This window comes from Bubalus bubalis, chromosome 18, assembly GCF_019923935.1.
Source record: "Bubalus bubalis isolate 160015118507 breed Murrah chromosome 18, NDDB_SH_1, whole genome shotgun sequence".
NCBI lineage: Eukaryota > Metazoa > Chordata > Mammalia > Artiodactyla > Bovidae > Bubalus > Bubalus bubalis.
The window spans coordinates 61,999,161-62,022,358 of record NC_059174.1 but is presented as its reverse complement, the minus strand read 5'-3'; the positions used below and the strand labels follow the sequence as shown (position 1 = coordinate 62,022,358).

Genomic DNA, 23,198 nt, shown 5'->3' with positions numbered 1-23,198 from the left:
CAAGAGAGATGAGAAAGCAGTGATCCGGGTCTCTCGTCCTCAGCACTGCTGCCGCCCTAAGCTGCCAGTCCTGTGTCTCAGGACGAGGGCTGGCCTCACCAGCCTCCACCCAGAGATGCCAGTAGCACCCCCTCCGTGGTGACAAAAATATCTGTGGTCCTTGCCAAATGTACCCCTCGGGGCCAAAGCCAGCCCCCGGCAAGACCTGTGGGCTAGAGTGACAAGATGATGGGGAAGGAGGTAGGTAGGTAGTACAACCGATGCCATCACGGCCCCAGGCATCCCGGAGTCTGCCTCCACAGCAGTGCTGCCAAGATGGCCCCGCACCTCTGCAGATGGTCCCGGAGGGCAGGCGCATCCGCCTGAGGCCGCAGAGCTGGTACTGTGCCGAGCCCACCGTGTGCCGCCAGGCAGACGGAGCCCCAGCCTCGACAGGGAGCTGAGAGGCGTCCTTGTGAGCCGGCAGGCCCTGGAATGTCCGGGTGGATCTGGGGCTGGGCAAGCCCCAGGGGAGGGCCGGAGGGTCAAGGCTCAGGCTGAGAACCCCATCATAGACCAGGGGGCCAGAGCAAGGAAACAGGGAGGCTGGCTGGAGGAGAAGGAGAGAGCTGAAAGAAACGGGAAGTAATTCCAGCCCAGAGTCTCAGGAAGTGCCACACCCTGTCCCTGAGACAGCGGAGCCAGGCAGGACACTCAAGCCTGGCTCCCGTTTCTCCCCTTGAGGGCGCTCTCTGACCCTTTTACCCTTGGCCTCCAGGAGCTCCCAGGTGGCACTAGTGGTAAAGAACCCACCCACCTGCCAATGCAGGCGAAATGGGTTCGATCCCTGCCTGGGTTGGGAAGATCCCCTGGAGGAGGGCATGGCAACCATGGGCAGAGGAGCCTGGCGGGCCATAGTCCATGGGGTCTCAAAGAGTCGGACATGACTGAGGTGACTGAGCACACACCAGGAGCTCCAGGGCCCTGTTGATGGGTTTGGTCATCCTGGGCTTGCCGATAGGGAGGGCAACTGATAGTCAGTCACCCCACCACCCGGTGTGATATTGGGCATCAGAACTGGACCAACATGCCGCAGGTTGTCCAATAGACGGAGATATCACAACCCCTGAGAGCAGCTGGGCTGGACACTGTTCTGGCTCGTCACACGGCATCATCCTACCCACAGCCCTGCAAAGTGTAGGTGTTATCACTGTGATCCGGGTGAGAAGGCCCCAGCCCAGAGGCCTTAGGCCATGGGGCTGGCAGGCTTCAGGGCTGGGACTTGAACCCATGTTCAGAGCTCATCAGGCTCTGAGGTCTTTGGGAAAGAGGCAGGTACCAGAGGGGAAGTCAGCTCTGTGCCCACGGGACGCCCAGGGCTCAGTTCAGCAGTGGTTTCCATAGTATGGTGCAGTGGGTGGACAGAGCACAGCGCCCAGATGGCTCATGGAGCAAACGATTTTGTAATTCTGTGATCCTGAACCTGTCAGGGGAGGCAGGAGCTGCAGAGGGACGGGAAGAGGGTGGTGTTGATGAGAGCAGGCTGGAAGAGGGTGAGGATGGAGAGGAGGGGAGCGGGGAGGGGAGCAGGGATGCAGGTGGGGGGAGGGGTGGGGGACGGGAGATGCCAGAAGCCTCCATTTCCTTTGTCCTGGGAGGCTGACCTGGGGGTTTCAGGATGCAGCCGGGCAAAGCTGGCCCAGGAGTGGTGGAGGAGGTGTTCACAGCCAGGGTTTGGGGCCTGAGAGCGTTGGTCCGCTGGCTGGAGGTGAGGTGGGTCTGGCCCTGCCCTGGGCTCAGGCATCCAGGGGACAGAGGTGGCCAGCAAGGAGGCTGGGCGAGTCAGAACGTCCCAGAGGTGGTGGAGGGATGGGGCCGGGATCCTGGCCCCAGAGGGGAAGAAAGGGCAATGGGAAGGGGCTGCGGCGGAACTGGCGCCTGGGGAGGTCGGGAGGCTGGCTGCGGCTGCGGCCACACAGGTGTCAGACCCTGTGCTCGGCACTACCTGGGTGACCTCAGCGAGTGTTCAGACGGCCTCCGGTCTGTGCTGTGACTCAGAGCTGCCTTGCCCGCGTGGCACCACAGCTTGCTTTCTTCCCCGCGGCAGCGCCACCTCTGTGCAGGCCAGAGGTCTGCAGGTCAGCAGAGGTCGTGAGAACACCTCACACCGCACCCCCTCCCCGGCCCCCCGCCATAGCTTCCAGCCTGTCTGTCTGTCTGAGTCCACACCCTGTGCCCTCATTTGCCCGGGTGCCTTGCAAGTTGTGGTCTGAGAGCGGGAGCCTGAGGCCAATCGTGGGATATGGCACGTTGGGGTGTGCCCTGGGGAGGGGGGCGATGAGGGCAGTGTAGGGGGGGGTGGAGGCAGCTGTTCTCCCCCCAGCTCGCCCAGCCCCTCCCGTCGTCCCACCTCTCCTGATAATGGGGTTTGCACCATCTCTCTGCACAGCTGGAGAAACTGAGGTGATGCAGGTCAGGAGGCTTTTGGGGAGGGGTGCCCAGGAAGTCATCACATGATTAGTAATAGCTACCTTTGAACCCTGGGGTTGAATGGGGGCCCTATGAGATCACTGCAGGCAGAGTCTGAGGGTCCGGGCTGCCCCAAGAGGCTGACAGCTTCAAGAGGAAACAGTCAAATCCACCCCCACCCCCACTCCCATGTCCATCTAGGGCAGGACCGGGCTAGAAGCCCCAGGCTCCAGGTTCTGTCCAGGGTCACTCAGCCTGGCTCAGGGCAATGGTGGTGGTGGTGGACGTGGCTGGAGAGGTGACATTTTGAGAGGCATCTGGAATCAGGATGAACCTCACCATTGTTGTGCCTGAGCTTGGCTGAGGGCAGGCTCAGAGATGGGGTGGGGTTGGGGCAAAGAATAATTCAGCCTGGAGCTCCGAGTGTCTTGGAGGACCTTACAGGGAGGGGTTGGCAGGAGAAACTGAAGTGACATGTGTTTAAGCAGAGAAGGCTGCTCCTGGCCATGGACAGGTGCTGAAAAGACCAAGGGGACCAGGCGGCACGCCCTGTTGGGAGAAGCTCAAGTGATGGGTTCCAGGACGGGAGGGGAGGAGAGTCAAAGGGGATGGGGGCAAGGGAAAGGTGGAGAGCCAGGAATGGTCTGGAGCAGGGAGGGAGAGCCGGGGTCAGTGCTGGATGGTATAAACATTGCTCTTCTGTACCTGAGATGGGATGGAGGGGTGGGACTGGTGGCCCAGAAAGGGAAGAGGACCCTGAGGGACTTGAGTAACAAGTGGGGGGCTGAGAGGCAGGAAGACCCTGGAGCCATCCTAGCGGACGAGTGCTGGGACTCAGAGAGCCAAGGCACACCCTGCTGGAGCAAGGTTGGGGGGTGGCGGGGGAGCTGGGGAGGGGACAGGAGGGGCTCCCTCACCCCTCCCACGACTGGAACCAGTAGTGTCGGCGGCAGGGTACAGGAAGGGCCTCCCGATGCTCCCTCGCCTTACCGACAAGACATTAAAGAGAAATACCAACAGTGACACAACTTTATTTGAGGCTTAAAGACGGGGCGGAGCGGGGTGAGATTTGGGGCGGTGGGGCCCATTTTCCGGGAGACGAGAGGATGGGGCGGGTAATGTCACTGGGGCTGATTCTTCGGAGGAGAAGCCACGTTCAGACCGTTAGATTTTCCCAGCGAAAGTCCCGTCCTTGATCTGCTCTTTCCAGCGCTGCACCTGCGGGTGGGGAAGAGGGGAGTGGGCGCCGTCCTAACTCAGCCGACCCATCCACCCTCGCCCGGCCCGTCCGTGCGGCCCTCTGTCCGCTCACCCAGCTGATGGGGCACAGCGAGTGGTACACGCGGAAGTAGTACTCGCAGGGCTGTGTGCTCTTTCCGCGGCGGTTCATGGTCTTGATGCAGCGATGGTAGTCTGCCGACGGGGGCGGGGCGGGACGAGCAGGTGGGTAGTCCCGCCCCCACAGGAGGCCCCGCCCTCCCGCCAGGCCAGCACTCTCCCCGCCCCTCGTAGCCACGCCCTCCGAGAGGGCCAGCTCCGCCTCCTCCCCACAAGACCCCGCCTATCCTCTCTTCCCTCCCTTCCAGGACCCTGTCACACGCCTCCAGGATAGGCCCCGCCCCTTCTGAGATTCAATCCCAGCCCAACCTGGAGGGCCCCGCTCCGCCCTCCAAGGCCCCGCCCACCCCCCATAATCCCGCCCCTTCCACGACTCGGACCTTCCTCTTCCAGGCAAGGCTCTGCTCCTCCTTCGATCCGCCCTTCCACGGAACGATCCCGCCCTCTTTAAATGAGGCCCCGCCCCTACCTGGTAGGCCCCGCCCCTTCCAAGTCAGTCCCAGCCCGACCTGGAGGACCCGCTCCTCCCTCGCCCCGCCCCTCACGGAACGATCCCGCCCCTTTTAAATAAGGCCTCGCCTCTTCAGAGAGGCCCCGCCCCTCCGGCCGTCGCTGGCTTTCTCTCCACCTCAACGGTCTCCGCGTCCCAGTGCGGGGCGCGCCCCTCCCTGCCTCGCACCTTCTCTCACCCACCGCCCCTGACCTGGCCCACGAGGTCTTACCCAGGAAGTTCTGGTAGCAGTTGCGGGTCTGGTTCTGGTTGGGGAAGCGAGGGTCGAAAGGCGGCGTTGGCCATTTCCCCTTGCAGGGCTTTGGGCACTCAGCACCCAGCATCGGCGAAGACGGCGCTGCGGGGAGGGGTGGGCTCCGTGGGGCCGACCCACGACCCTCGCTCCCCCCGGCTCCTAACGCTCGCCCCGAAGCCCAGCCCCCGTCCCCACCTGTCCGGCGCTCAGCAGACCATCGGCGGGTCGCTGGGTCAGCTGTGCCTGTGGCTCCGTCGGGGGTGGCCCTTGCTGCAGAATCTCGAGGGTCCCAGCCCAGGAAGCACTACCCCTCGGGCCCGATTGGCTGGGCCCCCCGGAGCCCCAGCCAATGGGAGCCGCTGCGCTGCAGGAAACGTTGCGGGACGCCGAGCTGGGGTTGGTGCGAACGACCCCCCTCCGCCGCCCGCCGCCCCTTCTGGGGGCCGACGCGCGCACACAGGCAGCAGTCGCTACTCACTCAGGCCGTCTCAGACTCCGGCTTTTAATCTCCGCCAAGCTGGGGCACCATGCGGGCTCTCCCGGGCCTCGGCTCCCGCCCCCCGCCCCGTCCCCTATATAAACGTATAGATAGCTCTGATCTCTACCCGACAAGAAGCACCCCGCCCCCGCCCAGCCTTTTCAGCACCCTGCTTCTTACAGTAGAGGTGCACAGCACCTGGGGGCCTGTGAGGAAGAGGAAAGAGCCAGGGTAAGGGCCGGGCTCCTGGACGCCAGGGCCAGGTGTCAGGCGTCAGGCGGACCTACAGGGCTCAGGGGCTACCTAGCCCCGCTAGGCTCCTCTGGACACTGGTGACTGAAGTCGAGTCCGTCGCATCCCACTATTGAGACTGCTGCGAGTGCGGCCTGCTGGAGAGAGAGAGAGAAAGAAGGCTAGAGAGGGCTTGGGGGACCCGCGGGGAGAGAGTAGTGAGTGTCGATGGGGGGCGTTCCTGCTCCAGGGCCCGGCAAGCCTGACCTGGAACCCATGTTTCCTCCAAGGTCCCTCCTAGGTTTCCCTCCCTCCTGCCTCCTCTATATCAAGCCTGACTCTGGGTCCTTCACCCCAGCATCCAAATGCACTAACATCTTTCTCTCAAGAAGTCCTCTCATGTCCCACATCCTAAACCAGCTTCCTCTTCAGGTTCCTCCTTCCCTTCCAGCGAATTCCTTGAAAAGAGCTGGTGAACGCCTCCTCTCCCATTCCCCTCTTTACGTGTGTGTGTGTGTGTGTGTGTGTGTGTAACGACTGGGGAAATACACACCCTGCAAAAATTACCACTGTAATGATTTGAAAGTGTGCAACTCAGTGGCATTAAATTGCACTCATAATGTTGTGCAACCACATAGTTCCCAGGACGTTTTCATCACCCCAGAAGGAAACCTCACATCCTTGAGGCAGTTGCTCCCCACCCCTCCCACCCCTTGCAGCTCCCGGCAGGCAGCCACCAATCTGTTTCCTGTCTCTTGGGATTTGCCTCATCTGGACGTTTCATGCAAACCACATCGTACACGACGTGGCCTTGTGTCTGGCTTATTTCACTCAGCCACGTTTTCAAGGGTTGCAGCTCGGTGATCCTGCCCCGAGCTCGCCTGAGCCTACCCCATTCAGGTCCTCCCTCTTCCCCTCCTTGCTGTTAAATCCAGAGGTTCTGTCTCCTCCTGTCTTCCTTCACCTGCTTGCAGCATTCGACACAGCTACTCCCATGATGTTCCTGGTCGTTTTCTTCACTTGGTGGGTTCAGGAGGCTTTTCCGTGCTCACCCTCTCTGACCCGTGTTTCCCCTTTCCCTAAACACTGTGGACCCGGTCTCCGCCTGCCCTTGCTCGCTGGTGACCTCCCAGGCTCATAGCTTGAGGAAGCTGTCCACGTGCGGGTGAGTCCCCACATCATTCTAGACTTGTGTCCAGCAGCTTACCCCACATCCTCACCTGACATCTCAGAGGCGAGATGTACAGGACGGAATTCCCAGTCTTCTCCCTGACACCTGCTCCACCCACAGCCTCCGCTGCCGCACCTTCCTGGTGTCCCAGATCTCAAACCTCGAGGTCACCCTTGGTGCCGTAGCAAACACGCACAGCCCATGAGCTGGCCCGTGGGCTCAACCATCAGAGCATCTGCAGAGCCCCACTCCTCCGTACTCCCGTCCCCACCCCTCTGGTCCAAGCCACCATCACCTTGTGCCTCGGTCACCATGGCAACGGCCTGTCCCACTCCTCTCCCAGCGTCCCCCCGTCCCTCTCCACCTCTCCACCCTTCAGCCGGAGAGCATCCTTTCTAATATACGTAAGTTCCAGCCGTCCTGCTCAAAACCCTCCAGGGCCACTCAGCAGCAAACCCACACCACTTCAGGTGGCCTGCAAGGCCCCACATGACCGTGATTCCCACAGCAGGATGTCCCGGAGCTCCGCGTCTGCACGGCACATCACATACTCTCCTGCCTCAGGGCTGTTCTTTCTGAAGGGAACGATTTCCCCAGATGTCCGCACAGCTTCCTCACCTCCCTCCTTGAGATCTTCACACAGATGACACCAGCTCACTGAGGCCCTCCTGGACCAACTCAACCCGGTACCCTTGCCTACCCCCATGCCTAACTCTCCCTACCCTGCGATGTGCCCAGAGCCCCTCCTGCCTTCTAACATACGATACAATTGATGTGAATTCTGTTGTCAGAGTTGCCAACCTCAGCACTACTGTGATCTTGTGGGGCACCATCCCTTACACTGTGGAATGTTGAGGGGTATCCCTGGGCTCCACCCCAAAGATGCCAGGAGCAACCCCCTCCCCGAATTGCTCAGTGCCATGTCCCTAGTGCATAGAATGATGCCTGGCACCTGGTCGATGCTCACTCTACGCTGAGAGCCCAGAGGGAAGTGAGGAAAGAGGCAGTGAGCCCCCTGCCTCCTCGTGGACACCAGGTAGAGAGGATCATGGCCACCGCCAAATACCTGGGTGAAGGAGCGAAGGCACCCAGCTCCTTCTTTATCTTCTCCACCTTGGAGGCCTCGTCCTTCATACTCTCGATTTCCAAGAGGGTGGGCAGGAGGATCTCCAGGTTTGACCCCACTGTGGCCACAGGGCCCTGGTCTGGCCCCCTCTCAGGCTCTTGAGACACTCTCCTGGGCTGCTGGGAGACCCTGGCCTCCATCTTTGAGATGGGGGTCAGCGAGGTGGGTGACTCGGGTATGTCCTCCCACCTCGTGGAGGGCAGAGGGATGGGAGTCTGAGAGGCAACATTCATCTTGGGGCTGCTGGCTGCACGCCTGGGGTGAGAGGACACGTTGGAAGGTCCCTTTGAATCCTGGGGCATCTCCTCCACCCTGACCCCCAACTGCGGCTGCTCCCTGACCCCCACCAACGTCTCCTCTGGCATGGACAAATGGGTGGGGCCGAGGGGTACTCTGCCCATCATGGACAAGTCACACCCCTGTGAAGTTGAGAGCCAGGAGGGCAGGTTGACCAGAGCCGACTTCAAGGTGGGGTCCTTGGAGCCAGCGATAATCATCAGCTTGGCCAGGGTGAGCCCTTCCACAGAGAAGGGCCTGGTCTGCTCCTGGGGGGCTTGTTGGATGGCCAGTTTCTTGGTCTTGACCCACTTCTTCTGCTGCCCCACCTCCTTGGATTTGAAGCCTGGCATGTCCAGATCAATCTCCTCCTTCATCATGTGGACCCTGTCCTCCAGCTTTCCCTTGCCCTTCAAGCCATCCACGGCAATCTCCTGGGCCCTGCGGATCAGGACTTCCTCTGACTTCTTCTCGGTGGTTGTGAAAGGCACCTCCATGGTCGTTTTCTGAGTTCTCGTCTCTACCACATTCTTCTCCTTGGTGCCCATCAACTTCACCGGCTCTGGCTTCTCTTCAGGCTTCCTCTTCTCAAGCACACCCCCTCTGTGGCTTCTGGAAGGCACCACGCTGACACTGTCAGGGCCCAGTGTCATGTGGTGTTGGGTGGGTGAGGTCAGACCCTTCTGGGACGGGGCAGGTAGGAACACAGATTTCCTGTTGGGAGCAGGGTGGGAAACAGCCTTTGGGGAAATACCAAGTGTTCCTGGGGCCCTCTGAGATGGCACAGCCATGACTGGGGGCTTCTGGAGGATGGCTGGTACATGACGGGATTTCTGAGATGGGCCAGGCATGGCTGGGGCCTTTTGGGGAACGGTTGGTACATGAGGGGGCTTCTGAAATGGGGCCTTTTGGGGAGCAGGAGGATAAGCTGTGGCCTTCTGGGAGGGGCCGGGTGCAGTGGACATCTGCAGTGGAGCAGGCATGGCTGAGACCCTCTTGGACTGGTCAAGGATGAATGGAGCCTTATGAGGGGCAGTGGGCACAGCTAGGGGCTTCCAGTTGGGTGGCAGAGGCCTGGCCTTCTTGTTGAAACTGGGGAAGTCGGGAGCGTAGGCAGCCGGGTGGATGGAGCAGCTGGACATGGTGCTGGTCTCAGGGTCCATCAGGTTGTCCACGTGCTGCTGCCACACGCACATATCCAGGTCGTCACAGGTGCCCAGCAGGGGCATTTCAGGGCTGTCCTCCGAGATACAGTGTAAAGGGGTCTCCAGTAAGCCTGCCAGGCACGCGCCGCCCTCAGAGTCAGAGCAACCCTGTGGGTGGGGGATGCGAGGGGAGTGGTGGTCAGGCCGCTGGAGACGCCCAGATGCCGGCTGCGGCCCCTCTGCCCTCAGACCCCGGGGTCCAGGCCCCCGCCCCTCCTCCCTCAGACTCAGGGGTGCAGGCCCCCCGGCCCTCCTCCTCAGACCTGGGGGCCTAGGCCCCCAGCCCCTCCTCCCTCAGACTCAGGGGTGCAGGCCCCCCGCCCCTCCTCCTCAGACCCAGGGGTCCAGGCCCCCGCCCCTCCTCCCTCAGACTCGGGGGTGCAGGACCCCCCCTCGTCCTCAGACCCGGGGGTCCAGGCCCCCAGCCCCTCCTCCCTCAGACCCCGGGGTCCAGGCCCCCGCCCCTCCTCCCTCAGACTCGGGGGTGCAGGCCCCCGGCCCCCCGCCCCTCGTCCTCAGACCCGGGGGTCCAGGCCCCCAGCCCCTCCTCCCTCAGACCCCAGGGTCCAGGCCCCCCGCCCCTCCTGCTCTGTCTCAAGCGTTGCCCCAGCCCTGGGTATACAACTGCCTTGGGAGTAGACTCCATGTGGTCCGGTGTGTTGGAAATGATGCTGAAAATGGTCCGAATGGTGATGCTGGGCTTCTCTGGGGGTTAGGGGGAGGGGATGCAGGGAGAGAACAGTCTGAGCCCTCCGCAGAAGGGTCAGAATTTTGGGGGTCCATTCATGGAGGGGGGTGTGTGCTCACCAGAAACTTGGATTTCAGTCTTCGGTCTGCCAGAGGGGAGGTCGGGTTGGGGCCTGCAGGGGAAATTTGGCGTGAGTCTGGCAGCTTCCGCACCGAGACCCACCCCCCAGCCCCCTTGCCCTGCTGGGCGACGAGGCCCTGAGCCTACTTCTTTTCCGTGGATTTCTTCCTGGCGTCCACGTGCTCCAGCTGGGACCACACGAGAGGCAGAGAGTCGCCCACGGCCTGAGACTTGAATTTGCGCTTGAGGGTCTGGCGGTGTGTGTGTGCAGGGGTGGTCAGCAGGTGCAGCCCCTCAACCCCTCACGACCCACCCTGCTCTCCCCAATCCCCTGCCTCCCCAGGCCCAGCGGCCCACTCACCTTGGCCTTCTGTCTCTGAGCTGTCAGAATCTTGTAAGGAAAGGTGGGCTTGGCAGTCATGACTGGAAAGAGACGGACCGGTCAGGTCAAGGACCCAGGGATGATGGGCGGAGGCCCTGAGGAGACTCATGGGGGCACTCAGCCAGGGGACAGAGGGGAAGAGAGGGACTGCTGGGGCTCCATCCACGCCTGGCGGAGGAGCTGAGACTGGGGGGTGGGCCCAGTGGACACTCCAGCCAGCTCACCTGAATGTCTGTGGTGGGATGGGACCTGTGGAAGGGGAGGGGAGGCAGTCAGGAAGGGGTCTCTTCCTGGTGTCCACATCTTCACTACCTCCTCAGTCCAGACCCCCCAGCTCCTCCCGCCTCAGACCCGGGGTCCAGGCCCCCAGCCCCTCCTCCCTCAGACCCGGGGGTCCAGACTCCCAGCCCCCTTCCCAGGGCTCCTATACTTTCATGGCTTTTGCTCCTGACTCCCTCTGGAATCTAGAACCATGGCTGCCCCCAGGGGTTTGTGGGGGTCAGGGCCGCACCTGGAGGCGCCAGGTGGAGGCAGGAGGCCCTAGGTGGGAGAGGCCCGTGGGGGGCGTGTGCAGGGTCCTGGGGGCCCAGGAAGTGGCGGGCTGCTGGAGCTGGCTGATCAGGCGCATCCAGCGGTCGAACAGGAAGCCGACCTCGCTGTCGGGGGCGTCCAGCTCCAGGTAGTAGTAGCGGCCTGTGACCAGGCGCAGCTTCAGGCGCCAGGCGGACAGGTCGTGGACGTAGAGGTGGGCCAGGTCCAGCGGGATCATCCTGGGAGGGGGAGACGGCGGCGGTGGAGCGCGCGCCGGGGGCGCGGGGGGCCGGCGGAGATAGAGCGCGCCCCCGGGGCGGGGCACGAGGGCGCGGATGGAGGCACCTGGTGAGGACGAGGTTGGAGCACTCCCTGTCCTCGGGGGGCTGCGCCATCAGCAGCATGTCCGGCAGTACCAAGCCTGGCAGGGAGGCGGCCACGCCCATGGTCACTCGGTTGGTCCTGTGGTGCACGTACACCGGGGCCCCTCGATTGGTTACCTGGGGGGTCCAGGGAGAGGGGCTGGGACCACTCGGGTCTCTTACGCTCCTCTGGCTCCCCCACAGCGAGCCTCCCACCCCCGTCAAGCCTCCCAGCTGCTTCTTGCCCGCCGAATCCCCCAGCCCGGGTCGGGGGTCTCCCGCCCCTCCTGTCCCTCTTCCGCCCGCGGGGCGCAGAGAGCCGGGGACCTGGACGAAGTTACTCTCGAACATGGGCAGCGGGCGGAGGGGCAAGTGTTCCCCCTGCTGGAGGGTCTTCTGCAGCTCGCCCAGAGTGGGGACCCACTGCGGGGGGCCCCGGAGCGGCTCCGGACGCCTCATGTTCCGGAACCGGTTCATGGCCGCTGCAGAAAGGACGGATCACCCGGGGGCGCGGAGGCAGGGACCCGGCACCCCGACGCCTGGCTGCCCCGGCCCCCGTCCCAGCCCACCGGGCCCAGCCCCTCGGACTTCAGCTGCTCCAGCGGGTGAAGCTTCCCCAGGGCTCGGGCATGGCCCTCCAGGGGTGGTCCGCGCCGGCGTCGGGGAGGAGCCTTCCTCGGGGCTTTATGATCTCATGGACCACAGGTGAGGCGCTTCCTGGGAACCCCCCAGGGACAGTGGGCTCCTTTCTCCTGCTCCTGGTACCTTGCCCCGGAGTCCCAAGGGCTGGGGTGGGTGAATCAGAATACCCTCTGCAGACCCAAACTAGACAACCCAGGGCCCTGGGAGGGTCCCTCTGGGAGGCTGTAAACGGATAATTAAATCCAAGGGTTTCTGACTCTTAAAGAGGGGGAGGCTTCAGTTACAGTCCCCACTTGCCAATGACCCTTTGCCAGACCCGGGGGAGGGTCCATGCTGCCAGGGGCTTCAGTTTCCCTGTATCTAACTTGTGTCTGTGGTAGTGGTTGCCGTACATTGTTACAACGAACTTGTAACGGCCCAGTGCTGTACGTTCGGACATCAGGTTTGGAATAAGCCAGACTGGGCAGAGTCAAACTGACTCTCCCTAGCTGTGTGGCCTTAAACGACAGGATTCCCCAGGAGCCTGTTCCCTCCTCTGTAAAATGAGGGGGGTGGGTACCGGGGAGTGCAGGGAATCTTGTAAATAAAACCCCACACTTCGGGCCTGGCCCAGAGAAGGCCTGCAGTGAATAGTCATTGTTGTCCCTTTCTGAGGTCTTTTGGGGAGGGTGGGTGCTGCTACTCTGTCATTCTAAATATAGTGTTGTTTTTTTTTTTAATGTGTCATGCAAAATACGTGGTCATTGTAATAAAAGTTCTGGAAAATACAGAGAAGCACAAATAATAAAAGTCACTAGCAACCCCACCCCCACCTTCTACCTGAGCTGGCCATTGCCAACATTTTGGTGTATTTCCTTCTAGGGTTTTAAAATAATCCATATATCTATCTCTATCTACATACCTACATGTGTAAACACACACAATGGGGATCACAGTGGTTTGTAGCCTGCTCCTCCTATGCCAAAGGCAGGCTCTGTTAACATCTCTCTTCACGGCTGCCATGTTCTGTCACATAGGTAGGCACTATAATTTATATAACCATCCCCTACTGTTGGGCATCTAGTCTGTTTTCAATTTGCTGTTGTAAACACTGCCATAAAGGACAGCCTTGAACTTGCAACTTTGCCCTGTACTAGTAAACTTCTGAATCTTTCTAATTATTGAGTGCCTATGAAGTGCTGGCCACCAGGTGAGGCTCAGAAGCAGCACCAAGAACTCATGGTCTCTGGGGGTGACCCAGAGAGTAGATAGTCCCCCCCCAGGGACCCCAGCATCGAGCCCCCAGCCCCCAGAGAAATCACCTCTAAGTGGATGTGTATGACGAATTTAATTCCCTCTTCTCCATCTCACAAAGGTTTCTCACATTTTTGTACAAAAACCCAGGCCTCCTTTCCCCCTCCCTGCCCACCCCAACATAAAAAGTTAATAGTTTAATAAATAATAATATGCTCCTGCCCAGGCCCAGAGGGGTGGGGGTCAGGGAGACCCTGTGGCCAGACTTATTAGAGACCCACGAATCTGGGAGCCAAGTTCCCTCCTCCTCATGGACCCTGGAGTCCACTTGCCTCCCACCACCCCTGTTAAATAAATAAGTATAAATAAGGCACAGATGCCCCTCTGCCCAGGTCTCCGGGACGGATCCTGGAGGGATCGTCTCTAACTAGGAGAGAATGGAGTGGGGGGGGGGGTGGAAATACTCTGACCGCCACAACTCCATCCCAAAATAAATAAATAAATAAGATCTGGCTTTGAATGGCGCTGGTGGCTCTGGGCGGAGGGTCACAGCCGAGTCTTCAGCAGCAGCAGGCCCCGCACGGCCCAGTCGAGCGTCAGCTGCAGCCCCCCCAGGATGGCGTGGGCTGCCCGGATGCCCCCCCAGGCTGAGGCCGGGGGTGCCAGGGGGGGTGCCGGAGGGTCTGGGGGTGCCTGGGGCAGGGCCAGGCGGGACATCTGCCAGGAGAGAACAGAGGGTTAGCGTCAGGCCAGGGGTGCAATAGGGTGTCCAAGTAAGGGGGAGGGGTTTGAGGCCTGTGCTGAACCAGGGTTGGAGGAGGGCCAGGGGGCCTATTTCCACAGCATCTCGGGGCTGGAAGCTGGGGTGTCAAGGGAGAGAGTCCTGCAGGATGCTGAGTTCAGAAATTTGAGGATGGGGTTCCAGAGTCAAGTTCAGGGGGCTGGGGTGGGTCTGTAAGGTCAGGGCTGGGATCCTGGGGCTGAGGTCTTAGATGTGAGGTCTCTGGGATCAAGCTCAGACACTCATGGATGAGGGCTGGGGCCTCCAGTCTGGGGTCTCAGAGCTGAGAATCGGAGTCTGAGTTCCAGGGCCTTTGGGCTTATGTCCAGGAACTGAGGACTGAAGTCTTACCACCTCAGGGTCTTGGGTCTGGGGTTTAGAAAGGCAGGGTCTTGGGGTCTTAAGGGGTCACAACCTAGGCCTGAGCTCTTGGGGACTCAGGGCTCAAGGTCTGCAGTCTTCTTGTTGGAGATCTCAGGATCTAGGTCCCTGGGGTCTGGGGCTTGCAGAGCGAGGGACTCCAGGCTGGTTTTGAATCAGAGCTCATCCTTATAGGGTCTGGGGTCTTAAGGTGTCAGGATCTCAGGGCCAGGGTGTGTGTGGGGGGGGCGGGGGTGTCTCAGGGTCTGGAGGTTCAGAATTCCCTGGGCTTGGGGTCTGGAATCTTCCTGTCTTGGGGCCAAGGTCTCCAGGTCTTGGGATGAGGGTTTGGACTCTCAAATCTTAGGACTTCAGGGTGGGAGACTCGGAGTCACAAGATCATGGGGTCTGAGTCTCCAGGTGAGAGTTTAGAGTTTCCAGGCAGGACTTCGGAGTCCAGGGGCTCAGGGACAGGGGGAGGGTCTCAGAGTGGGCCTGGAGTCCGGGGCCTCGGGGACACAGAGAGAGGGTCTTAGAGTGCCCTGGAGTCCAGGGCCTCAGGGACATGGCGGTGGGGGTGGGGTGGGGGCGTGTCTCAGAGTGGGCCTGGAGTCCGGGACCTCAGGGACATGGGGAGAGGGTCTCAGAGTGGGCCTGGAGTCTGGGGCCTCAGGGACATGGGGAGAGGGTCTCAGAGTGGGCCTGGAGTCTGGGGCCTCAGGGACACAGAGAGAGGGTCTCAGAATGGGCCTGGAGTCCGGGGGCTCAGGGCCAGGTCATCGTACCAGGAGCTGCAGCCGGCGCAGCAGCCGGTCCAGCCGGGCCTGCAGGGTGCCCAGCTCGGGCTCCAGGGTCCGCAGGGAAGGGCCTCCTGAACGTCGCAGCCACTGCACGTGCCTCAGGTAGGAGAACAGGTCTGCCCGCAGCCGTGTCAACACTCCCGGGAGCTGGGGGCCCGGCGGGGGTCGGGGGGCGTCAAGGAGCGCCTGGCAAGCGCCCACACCAGCCCCCAACCCCCTGCACCCGCTTCACTGGCCCACCCCCGCCCTTACCTGCAGCGCTCCCAGCGCCCCCGCACTCATGGCCAAGGTGGGGAGCGAATCCAGGCTGTGGTCTCCGTCAGCTGGGAATTTGTCTCTCTTGGGGGGAAAAGAGGCCGTGAGAGGGACCCAGACCAGCTCCAGGGGGTCCTTCCTCCCCCACCACACGCCCCTGACCCCCTTTCCCCCCCTGTCTCGGCCACCCTGGTAGCCCTGAAGCCCTCCGGGTCTCGGTCCTGGCCCCTGCCCGTCCCCTGCAGGCTGTCCTACCAGCTGTGCGGCCAGCTGCCGAGTGTCCGCCAGGAGGGAGCGGGTCAGGAGGACGGCGCTGTCCAGCTCAGCGCGAGGGTCCGGGGAGGCCCGCGGCGGGGCGGGCGGCGGCCCCGGGGCAGCAGCTCTATCGGGCCACAGGCTCAGGGCGGCCAGGACCAGGCAGCAAACACCTGGGAAGGTGGAGCGGTCGGGGGAGAGGGCAGTGGCTCAGCCCCGACCGGGGGTCTGAGGGAGGAGGGGCTGGGGTGCGGGTCCTGGGTCCCCGGGCGGAGCACCCAGGGCTCGGCGCAGGGCCTGGGCGGGTTTCCCTCTCCCTCCCCGGCTCGGGCTGCCCCGCCCGTCGGAGCAGACGCGGCCCCGGGGCGGGTAGACGGGCCGGGCGTCTCCCGTCCGCCCCCGGACGCCGGGATCCGGGCCCCGGGGCGGGGCACGGTCGGGGGAGACGCACAGGCCAGGACCTGCCCCCCTCACGGGGCTCGGGAGCCCGAGCCGGACCGAGAGCAGGGGAAAGAGACCCGGGGGAGACGGAGCCGCCGGAGGAGCCCCCGCGGGGGCCGACCTGAGCGGGCCGCAGAGTCGGGGATGCCCCGCGGCGCACCTGGGCGGCGGGTGGCGGGGAGGCGGGCGCGCCGAGCACGCACGCGGCGGGCGGAGAGGGCGCCTGGGCTAGGTGCGCTGGGGCCCCGGGCCGCCACCTCCCATCCCCCCCCGCCCCGCCCACCCCGCCTGCCGACCAATCAGCGCCCCTCGGGCCGCTCCGCTCCAGCGGCACGCCCCCGGTCCGCCCCCCGGGCCCTCCCTGCCCGCGGTCCGTCGGTCTGTCCGCGTTCGTCTGTCTCTGCTGTTTCTGTCTGCGCCCCTGCGTCTCCCTCTCTCCTCCCCTTGGCTGGGTGCGGTGGGGAGTGGGGGGTCCGCTCTGACCTCCTGGGGCCCTCTGCCTCAGTTTCTCTCCTGGAGCCTGTCGGTTGGGGTCCCCGGGTGTCCGGGGCCCCCTGACGCCCCGGGGGTCCCGGGCCCTTCGGGCTCAGCCCCTAGCGTTTGTCTGTCTGTCCGTGGGCCTCCCATCTCTGTCTCTTCTCCTGGCGCTGTCCCGTCGAGGTCTCCGCGTCCCTGACCCGGCCTCGCACCCCTCCCGCTGCCCGTTCCTTGCCCAGGGCCCCTGCGCGCCCCGAAGGCCCTGCTCGCTGCGTCCCCGCCTCCCCATCGCTGCCTCGCGCTCCTCCGGCGCTCTGTCTGCTCCCCACCCTTCCAGCGACGGTCCCTCCCTCCGCTGTCCCTCCCCGTCCACCCCCGCCCCCCAACTCCCCGCTCCAGGAACTTGAACCAACTTACTGTTCATGTCCCCACAGGGCAGGGATTCCCCAGGGCAGGGGGCAGGGGGCTGGGGGCCTTTAACCCTTCCCTGTCCGCTGCCGTGGGAGCCCTGGGGGTCAGCTGGGCCTCGGCCTGGGGAGGGGAGGCATGTGCGTGTGAGCAGAGAGGGCCGCGGCAGTGAGGGAGTGTGCACGCCTGGGGGGTTATATAGGGGGCCGAGGCGGGCGGGCGGGGGGCAGGCGGCAGGGGAGGGCGGCCTGACACATCCTGACTCACCCTCCCTGCCTGCCTTTTCCATTCAGACGGAGCCGGCTGCCTCGCAGGGCTCACGCCGCCGCCGCTCTCGGAGGAGGGCACGGAAGGAAAAGTTGGAAAAGTTGAAAAGGGAAAGGGGGGGGTGGTCGGAGAGGGGCTGGTGAGGTCATTGGCGTCCCCTCCCTCCACCTCCTCGGCCGGCCGCCGGGGCAGACACACTCTGTTGAGAACGGGGCCTGGCTGCAGGGCGGGGGGGCCTGGGTGGACCGTGGCTGGCAGAGAGATGGGGAGACGGGGAGCTGAAGATGGGGGCTGGAGGTGCGAGCGCAGAGACGCTTTTAGGAACAGAGAGGGAGGGGGCTGCAGAGACCCAGACCCAGGCAAGGAGGTCCAGACACACAGAGAGATGGGCCGCAAGACAGCGATGGAGTGTCTGAGATGCAGAGAGAGATACACAGAGATCTCCTCAGAGAGACAGAGACAGCCAGAGAAAACCAGCGGAGAGAGGTGAGGTCCAGGAAGCAACACAAAGATAGCAGGAGAGATTTGGAGAGACCCTCCCCCACAAAAGGAAAAGAGACAGAGACAGGTGTGTCCGAGAAAGGCGAGGCAGGGCAGCAGCAAACAGAGCCACAGGCAGGGTGACAGAGATGCAGCCACCCCCAGGGGCCGAGGTCCCGAGAGAGGCATCTGCCGGCAAGGGGTCAGCCATGGGGACTGACAGAGGGGGGCCATTCTCCCAGAGACACATTGGAACGTGGAGAGAGAGGACCAGAGGCAGAGACAGGGACCAGAGGCGAGAGACACCCAGCAGGTGTGGGACCTCGGACACGTGGCTTCACCTCGCTGTGCCTCAGCTGCTCTGTCTGTGAAATGGGGACACCCCAGGCACCCTCCCCAAACGCCTGCACAGGGAGACAGTGAGTTCACTCCTGTAAAGTCACACAGTCAACTCTCAGTCGATGTGAACCATTGCCATTCTCACCATTGATGTTTTATTAACATATCCAGGGAGACAGATACAAAGATGTGGCCCCTAGGGAGATGGAGATGGGGAGACAGGGAGAGTGCTGGGGGTGGGCAGGGACGGGGAGAATACATACGTGCAGAGAGGTGGAGAAGCAGACAGGGGCTGGAGCCGGAGGGGGACACAGATTCCAGGGGACAGCGGTGCCAACACAGACTCACATATACCGGGGAGCACCAGGGGTATGGAGCAGAGGTGGCTCCCGGGGTTCATGGCAGGATGAGTGAGGGACCCAGACAGGAGCCCAAGCCCCCAGGAGCAGCCCCTAGGATTAAGGTAGCAAAGGAGGACGGAGGAATGTGAGAGATCAAAAGGTGACCAGGACTTTCGAAAGTCTCCCTGTAGAGCACCCCCCGCCACGCTGTCCCCAGACTGTGCTAAGCGGCTGCCAGGGAGACCCTTGGGATGGATGGAGGCTGGAGGCCCCCCTCCCATACCCCACCACTTGGGGGGCGACTGCTGAGGCCCCCGGGGAGGTGAGGTCACAGCCCCCCACGGTGGGACATGACCTCATCGCCTCAGGTGAGAGCTCGCTCTGCCTCTCTCAGTCTGCCTGGCCACCCCTGCCAGGGCCCCCCAGGGGCCCTCCCCAGCCCCCGCGAGCGCTGGGACCCAGGCCTCTGACCACTGGGTCTCCGCCCCTCAGGGGGTCTGTTTCCGGCTGAGTCAGCGTGGGGGGCCCGAGGCTGCGTCAGTGAGGGGAGAACTGACGTAGCCCCCCCCAGACTGGTGGGGCCAGCCAAGGTGACTCAGGCCACCAGCCTGGGGGATGGCCTGGCCCGAGGGGGTGTGGGGGCCTGGGCCTGGGGCCAGCCTGTCGGACGGAGGGCAGCCCCTCCACTGACAGGGGGCAGGGCAGGGGAGGTGCCAGCCCCCACCCGCTGCTTCAGCCGAGGATCACAAGAATGCCTCCCCAGCCTCCTCCCTCTCTCTCGGGGGTCCAGACCCCCAGCCTCCACCTCCTCCTTCACGTCCAGGAGCCCAGCTCCCAGCCCCCTCCTCCCGCAGACCCAGGTGTCCTTCAGGCGGGAAACCTTCGTTTCTCGAAAGAAAGACGGAGAGAACTTGTGGGCATGCTACAATCTGGGGAGTGCAGTCCAGAGTCTGGGTACGGGTCAGCGGCCCGCGCCCAGCACCAGCCCCCTCCTCAGCCCCCACCTTGAGGGCGTGGGAGTCATCTCCCCACCCAGGGTAGGGGGAGGGCTGCAGGGGGCTGGTGGGAGTTCTCAGGACTCCCGGGTCTTCCCCGAAGGTGGGGACACTTGGGCCACTTCTGCAGAGAGGCAGAGACCTCAGGGAAAGACACGGTGGAGATCACAATGACAGGAGATGACAGTGACAAATGGAGATGGGACCACACTGAGGCACCAGAGAGAGAGAGATGCAAACAAACAAAACGTCGGGACCCACAGAGACACAGAGAGACAAGCTCAGGGACTTAGAGGCAAAGACGGGGAGAGGCCCAGAGGGGATCCGGGCGCTGAGGGGTGGTCACAGACGCGGGGGGTGGGGGAGATGCCACTGGGAGATGACGGGCCGCAGGGGGTCCTTGCTCATGGGCTGGCCCCCGGCTGAGGTGGAGCTGGCCGGCGTGAGGTCAGCAGATCCGAGGCTGTGTGTGTCCGTCTGTCTGTCCCTGGGGGGTCCTGTCTGGCCTCTGGGGGGTGACGGGGCAGGCGGGCCGCAGAGGCGGCCCAAACCTGTCATTAGCGGTGAGGGCCATGACGGTGGGCCCCCCCAGCCCCAAGCCGCGGTCCAGGGCCCGCGGCCCCGCCCCCCACCCCCTCCTTGATCCCTGAGGAATCCCGGGAATTGGGAAGTGGGTCCAGATGATGTTGACACAGGAAATGGTCAGCAGCTGCCGGGCCTCAGCCCCGCAACCCCTCTGACCCCCACCCCCGGCCCCCTGCCGAGCCCCTCTGACCTGTGTCATCTCTGACGAAGGCAACCCCGGGCCCACTCAGCACCCACCAGGATGTTTACAGGAGGTGGGGAGGCCAGGAGGCAGCCTCACAGGGCTTCTGGGGAGGGGGCTCTGGACTCCTGGTCAGCTGCCCTCAGACCTCGGCCCTGCCCCCTGCACCCTCAGACTGAGTCAGGACCCCCTGGGCCACCTCTGTCAGACCTGAGTCAGGACCCCTGGCCCCTCCTCCTCAGACCCAGGGGCCCAGGACCCCAGCTCCTCCTCCTCAGACCCAGGGGTCCAGGCCCCCATCCCCTCCCCTCTCAGACCCGGGGGTCCAGACCCCATGCCTCCTCCTCAGACCCGGGAGTCCAGACCCCACGCCTCCTCCTCAGATCCGGGGGTCCAGGACCCCAGCTCCTCCTCCCTTAGACCTAGGGATCCAGACCCCCAGCCCCTCTTCCCTCAGGAACACAGGGGTCCAGACCCCATGCCTCCCCATTCAGACTCCGGGTCTGGACACGAGGACAGAACACTCCAGGGGCAATGAGCCCCATCCTCACTGGCTGGAAGCTGAGCGCAGCTTCAGGGGAGAACTCAGGATCAGTTCCCAACCCAGTCCCCAGGTTGGCCTCCTACCCCACCACTGGGGAACCGGACCAGAAGCCTGGGGACCCCAGTTGGGTGTGTTTCCCCGTTTGCGGGTGCAGAAACTGAGACGCGCTAGACGGGGCTCCTTTCCTATGACCCCCCCCCTCCCCGCCCCACCAACCAGGCTTCAGAGCTCTTGGATCCTGGGGGGCCCAGCCCTCTGGTTGGTTACACATTCCCCATCGGGGGCCTGGGTGCCCTTGGGACCAGGAGGTGCCTGAGCAGGGGCTATGTGGCCTGACCCCCATTTTCCTCATCACCCTCCTAGGTCTGGTTGCTCGGGATCCTTCCTAACAATGGGGCTCAGTGAGGTCCTCTGGGCCTCAGGCCCCCCACCCCTGGTTGCTAGGGAGGCCCTCCCCCTGGCAACCAGGTCTGAGGAGTCTTTGGGCCCCCTGGACCTTCCCCTCAGGCATCAGTTTACTAAGCAGAGGGAGGCCTTGGCAAGAGGTCTCGGGGTGCCCACTCTTGGGGTCCCCTGGTTGGCAAAGGAGAGATGACTTAGACTCCCCCTTGATTTGCACCCGGTTGTTGAGAGGGCTCTTCTAACACCAGGGCCCCATCCCACCCCAAGGCCCCTTCCACCTGGTTGCTAAGGAAGCAACTCCCTAGCAACCAGGCATGACCAGGCCAGTGTGACCCCCCCCTTTTTTGCTTCCCCACTGCTGAGGGGGCTCCCTAGCAACAGAACTTAGAACTTTAGGGGTCAGGCAGGGAGGTGGGTGGGGCCAAGCCGGTTGCTGGGGTGATGGCCTTCAAGGTCTCTCCCCACAGAGGCCCCAGAAGGCTGGGGAGGCAACATGGTCGGCTCTGGGATCCCAGCTTTGGGTCTCCTCCTGCTCATGCAGGGCTCAGCAGGTGAGGGCGCTGGCGAGAGGGTCGGAGGGCGGAGCCGGGGGCCTCCTCAGCCTCCAGTCTCCCCACAGGGCTCTTTCTTTCACAGACGGGAATGGAATCCAGGGATTCTTCTATCCATGGAGTGAGCAGTGGAGGACACCCGGGGTCCCCCCAGGGACAGGGAGCCCAGACTAGACCCCCGGGTCTGAGGGAGGAGGGGCTGGGGGTCTGAGGGAGGAGGGGCTGGGGGTCTGAGGGAGGAGGGGCTGGGGGTCTGAGGGAGGAGGGGCTGGGGGTCTGAGGGAGGAGGGGCTGGGGCCTGGACTCCGGCTCTAATAGAACAGGGGCTGGGGACCCGGGCTGGAGTGGGCTCTGGGCAGGCGGCCTCGGGCCAGGCTGTGGGCTCCGTGAGGACGCTGCCCCTCGTGATGGGTCCCCAGGTTGTGAAGGAGACGTGTGGGACCGGGAGAGTTGCGGGGGCCAGGCGGCAATCGAGAACCCCAATCTCTGCCTGCGTCTCCGATGCTGCTACCGCGACGGGGTCTGCTACCACCAGCGTCCGGATGGTGCGCGGGGAGCCGGGGCCCTGGGGTGGGGGCTGGCGGCGGGGAGCCCTGGGTCTCACCGCCCCCGCTCTGTGCAGAGAACATGCGGCGGAAGCACATGTGGGCGCTGGGCTGGACGTGCGGAGGCCTCCTCTTCCTCATCACCAGCATCTGCCTGTTCTGGCGAGTGGGGCTCGGGGCTCGGGCGGGCGCCCCTGACCCGGGCGTGGGGGCAGGGGGACGGCGCGGCTGACGGTGTCCCCTCCCCGCCAGGTGGGCCAGGCGACACGACATGCTGCGGCTGCCCTGGTTCCTGAAGGGCAAGTGCGACCTGTCCAGGACGGTCTCTTTGTTGTCCAAGGACCGGACTCCGAGCGAAAAGAAGACGCCCTCTGTCGGCAGCATCCCCCCCGCCGCGCCAACGGAGGGGGCCCTGGATGTCTCGGGGGGCACCGAGGGGGAGGGGACGGAAGGCGGCGAAGAAACGGAAGGGGGGGACGAAGATGATTAGGGGCGCCCCCTGGAGGGGCCCCTCAATACAGACGTAGCACAGAGATGCTCGGTCTCTTTTATGAGAAGCATGAAGCAGGGGGGCGCAGTGCTGGGAATGTGTGTGTGTGTGTGTTTTGGGGGGGTCTTGGGCTGACGGGGGGGCCTGGGCTGTGATCACAGGGGATGCGAGGGGACAGGCGTTTGGAATGAGAGAGGCCCGGAGTAAGTGCGGAGGATCTGAGCTGAGAGGTACTTGAGCTAACGGGAACCCTGAGTTGAGTGTAGGTCCCGGGCTGTGATCATCGGGGGTCTAGACTGAGGGGGTGGGGATGAGTGGGGGTGGCCTCAGCTGAGACTCCAGCTGGGCTGGGGGGGGATTCACGGGCATCCGAGCCCCTCATCTGTCCTTCTGCCACTGTCTGACAGTCTCTGCTGCCCACCCGCCAGCCTGTGGGGTCCTGCGGCCCTTGGGCCAGCAGCCGATCGCCCTGATTCCCACCAACGCCGGACGACTGCAGCCCTCGGCCTCGGGACGGAAACCTTCCCGGAAGCTCCTTACGGTTGAAGATTCATCCTGCCCGGCCCCCTTCCTCCCCTCTTCCTTTCTCAGGAGACAGAGCCCACACCAGCCTACCCTCCACACGAGTTTTGTGTTTTCCCCAATAAATATCTTGCAGCCTTTGTCCCTCGTCTACCTCTCCGGGGACCCCAAACTAACTGAGGACAATGGGCTGCAGGAGGTC

The 23,198-nt window shown here is 63.5% G+C and overlaps 4 protein-coding genes across 5 annotated transcripts; 1 reads left to right on the top strand and 3 right to left on the bottom strand.

Moving 5' to 3' along the window:
- Positions 1-3,459: 3,459 nt before the first annotated feature.
- LOC102391576 (cytochrome c oxidase subunit 6B2) lies at positions 3,460-5,041 on the bottom strand. Of its 2 annotated transcripts, XM_044930928.1 has the most exons (4): positions 4,728-5,041; positions 4,509-4,634; positions 3,761-3,861; positions 3,460-3,666 (listed from the first exon to the last, which is right to left on the bottom strand). In XM_044930928.1, exons 2-4 carry the CDS (start codon positions 4,618-4,620, stop codon positions 3,613-3,615), a joined length of 267 nt encoding a protein of 88 aa, XP_044786863.1. In that variant the 5' UTR covers positions 4,621-4,634; positions 4,728-5,041; the 3' UTR covers positions 3,460-3,612. The 2 variants fall into 2 exon arrangements, with proteins under 2 accessions (XP_044786863.1, XP_025125446.1); XM_025269661.1 differs by lacking the exon at positions 4,728-5,041 and having other exon boundaries at positions 4,509-4,721.
- Positions 5,042-7,375: 2,334 nt separating this feature from the next.
- On the bottom strand, positions 7,376-11,769 carry FAM71E2 (family with sequence similarity 71 member E2). The gene is made up of 9 exons (XM_044931101.1): positions 11,430-11,769; positions 11,086-11,240; positions 10,721-10,979; positions 10,434-10,458; positions 10,189-10,250; positions 9,975-10,078; positions 9,827-9,879; positions 9,642-9,724; positions 7,376-9,127 (listed from the first exon to the last, which is right to left on the bottom strand). The coding sequence occupies exons 1-9, from the start codon at positions 11,577-11,579 to the stop codon at positions 7,376-7,378; spliced, it is 2,643 nt and encodes an 880-aa protein (XP_044787036.1). The 5' UTR covers positions 11,580-11,769.
- A 1,283-nt stretch (positions 11,770-13,052) lies between these two features.
- On the bottom strand, positions 13,053-16,912 carry IL11 (interleukin 11). The gene is made up of 5 exons (XM_025269657.2): positions 16,764-16,912; positions 15,429-15,601; positions 15,171-15,257; positions 14,904-15,065; positions 13,053-13,694 (listed from the first exon to the last, which is right to left on the bottom strand). The coding sequence occupies exons 1-5, from the start codon at positions 16,768-16,770 to the stop codon at positions 13,524-13,526; spliced, it is 600 nt and encodes a 199-aa protein (XP_025125442.1). The 5' UTR covers positions 16,771-16,912; the 3' UTR covers positions 13,053-13,523.
- A 4,401-nt stretch (positions 16,913-21,313) lies between these two features.
- On the top strand, positions 21,314-22,512 carry TMEM190 (transmembrane protein 190). The gene is made up of 5 exons (XM_025269658.2): positions 21,314-21,439; positions 21,525-21,560; positions 21,859-21,984; positions 22,062-22,146; positions 22,237-22,512. The coding sequence occupies exons 1-5, from the start codon at positions 21,382-21,384 to the stop codon at positions 22,472-22,474; spliced, it is 543 nt and encodes a 180-aa protein (XP_025125443.1). The 5' UTR covers positions 21,314-21,381; the 3' UTR covers positions 22,475-22,512.
- Positions 22,513-23,198: the final 686 nt, after the last annotated feature.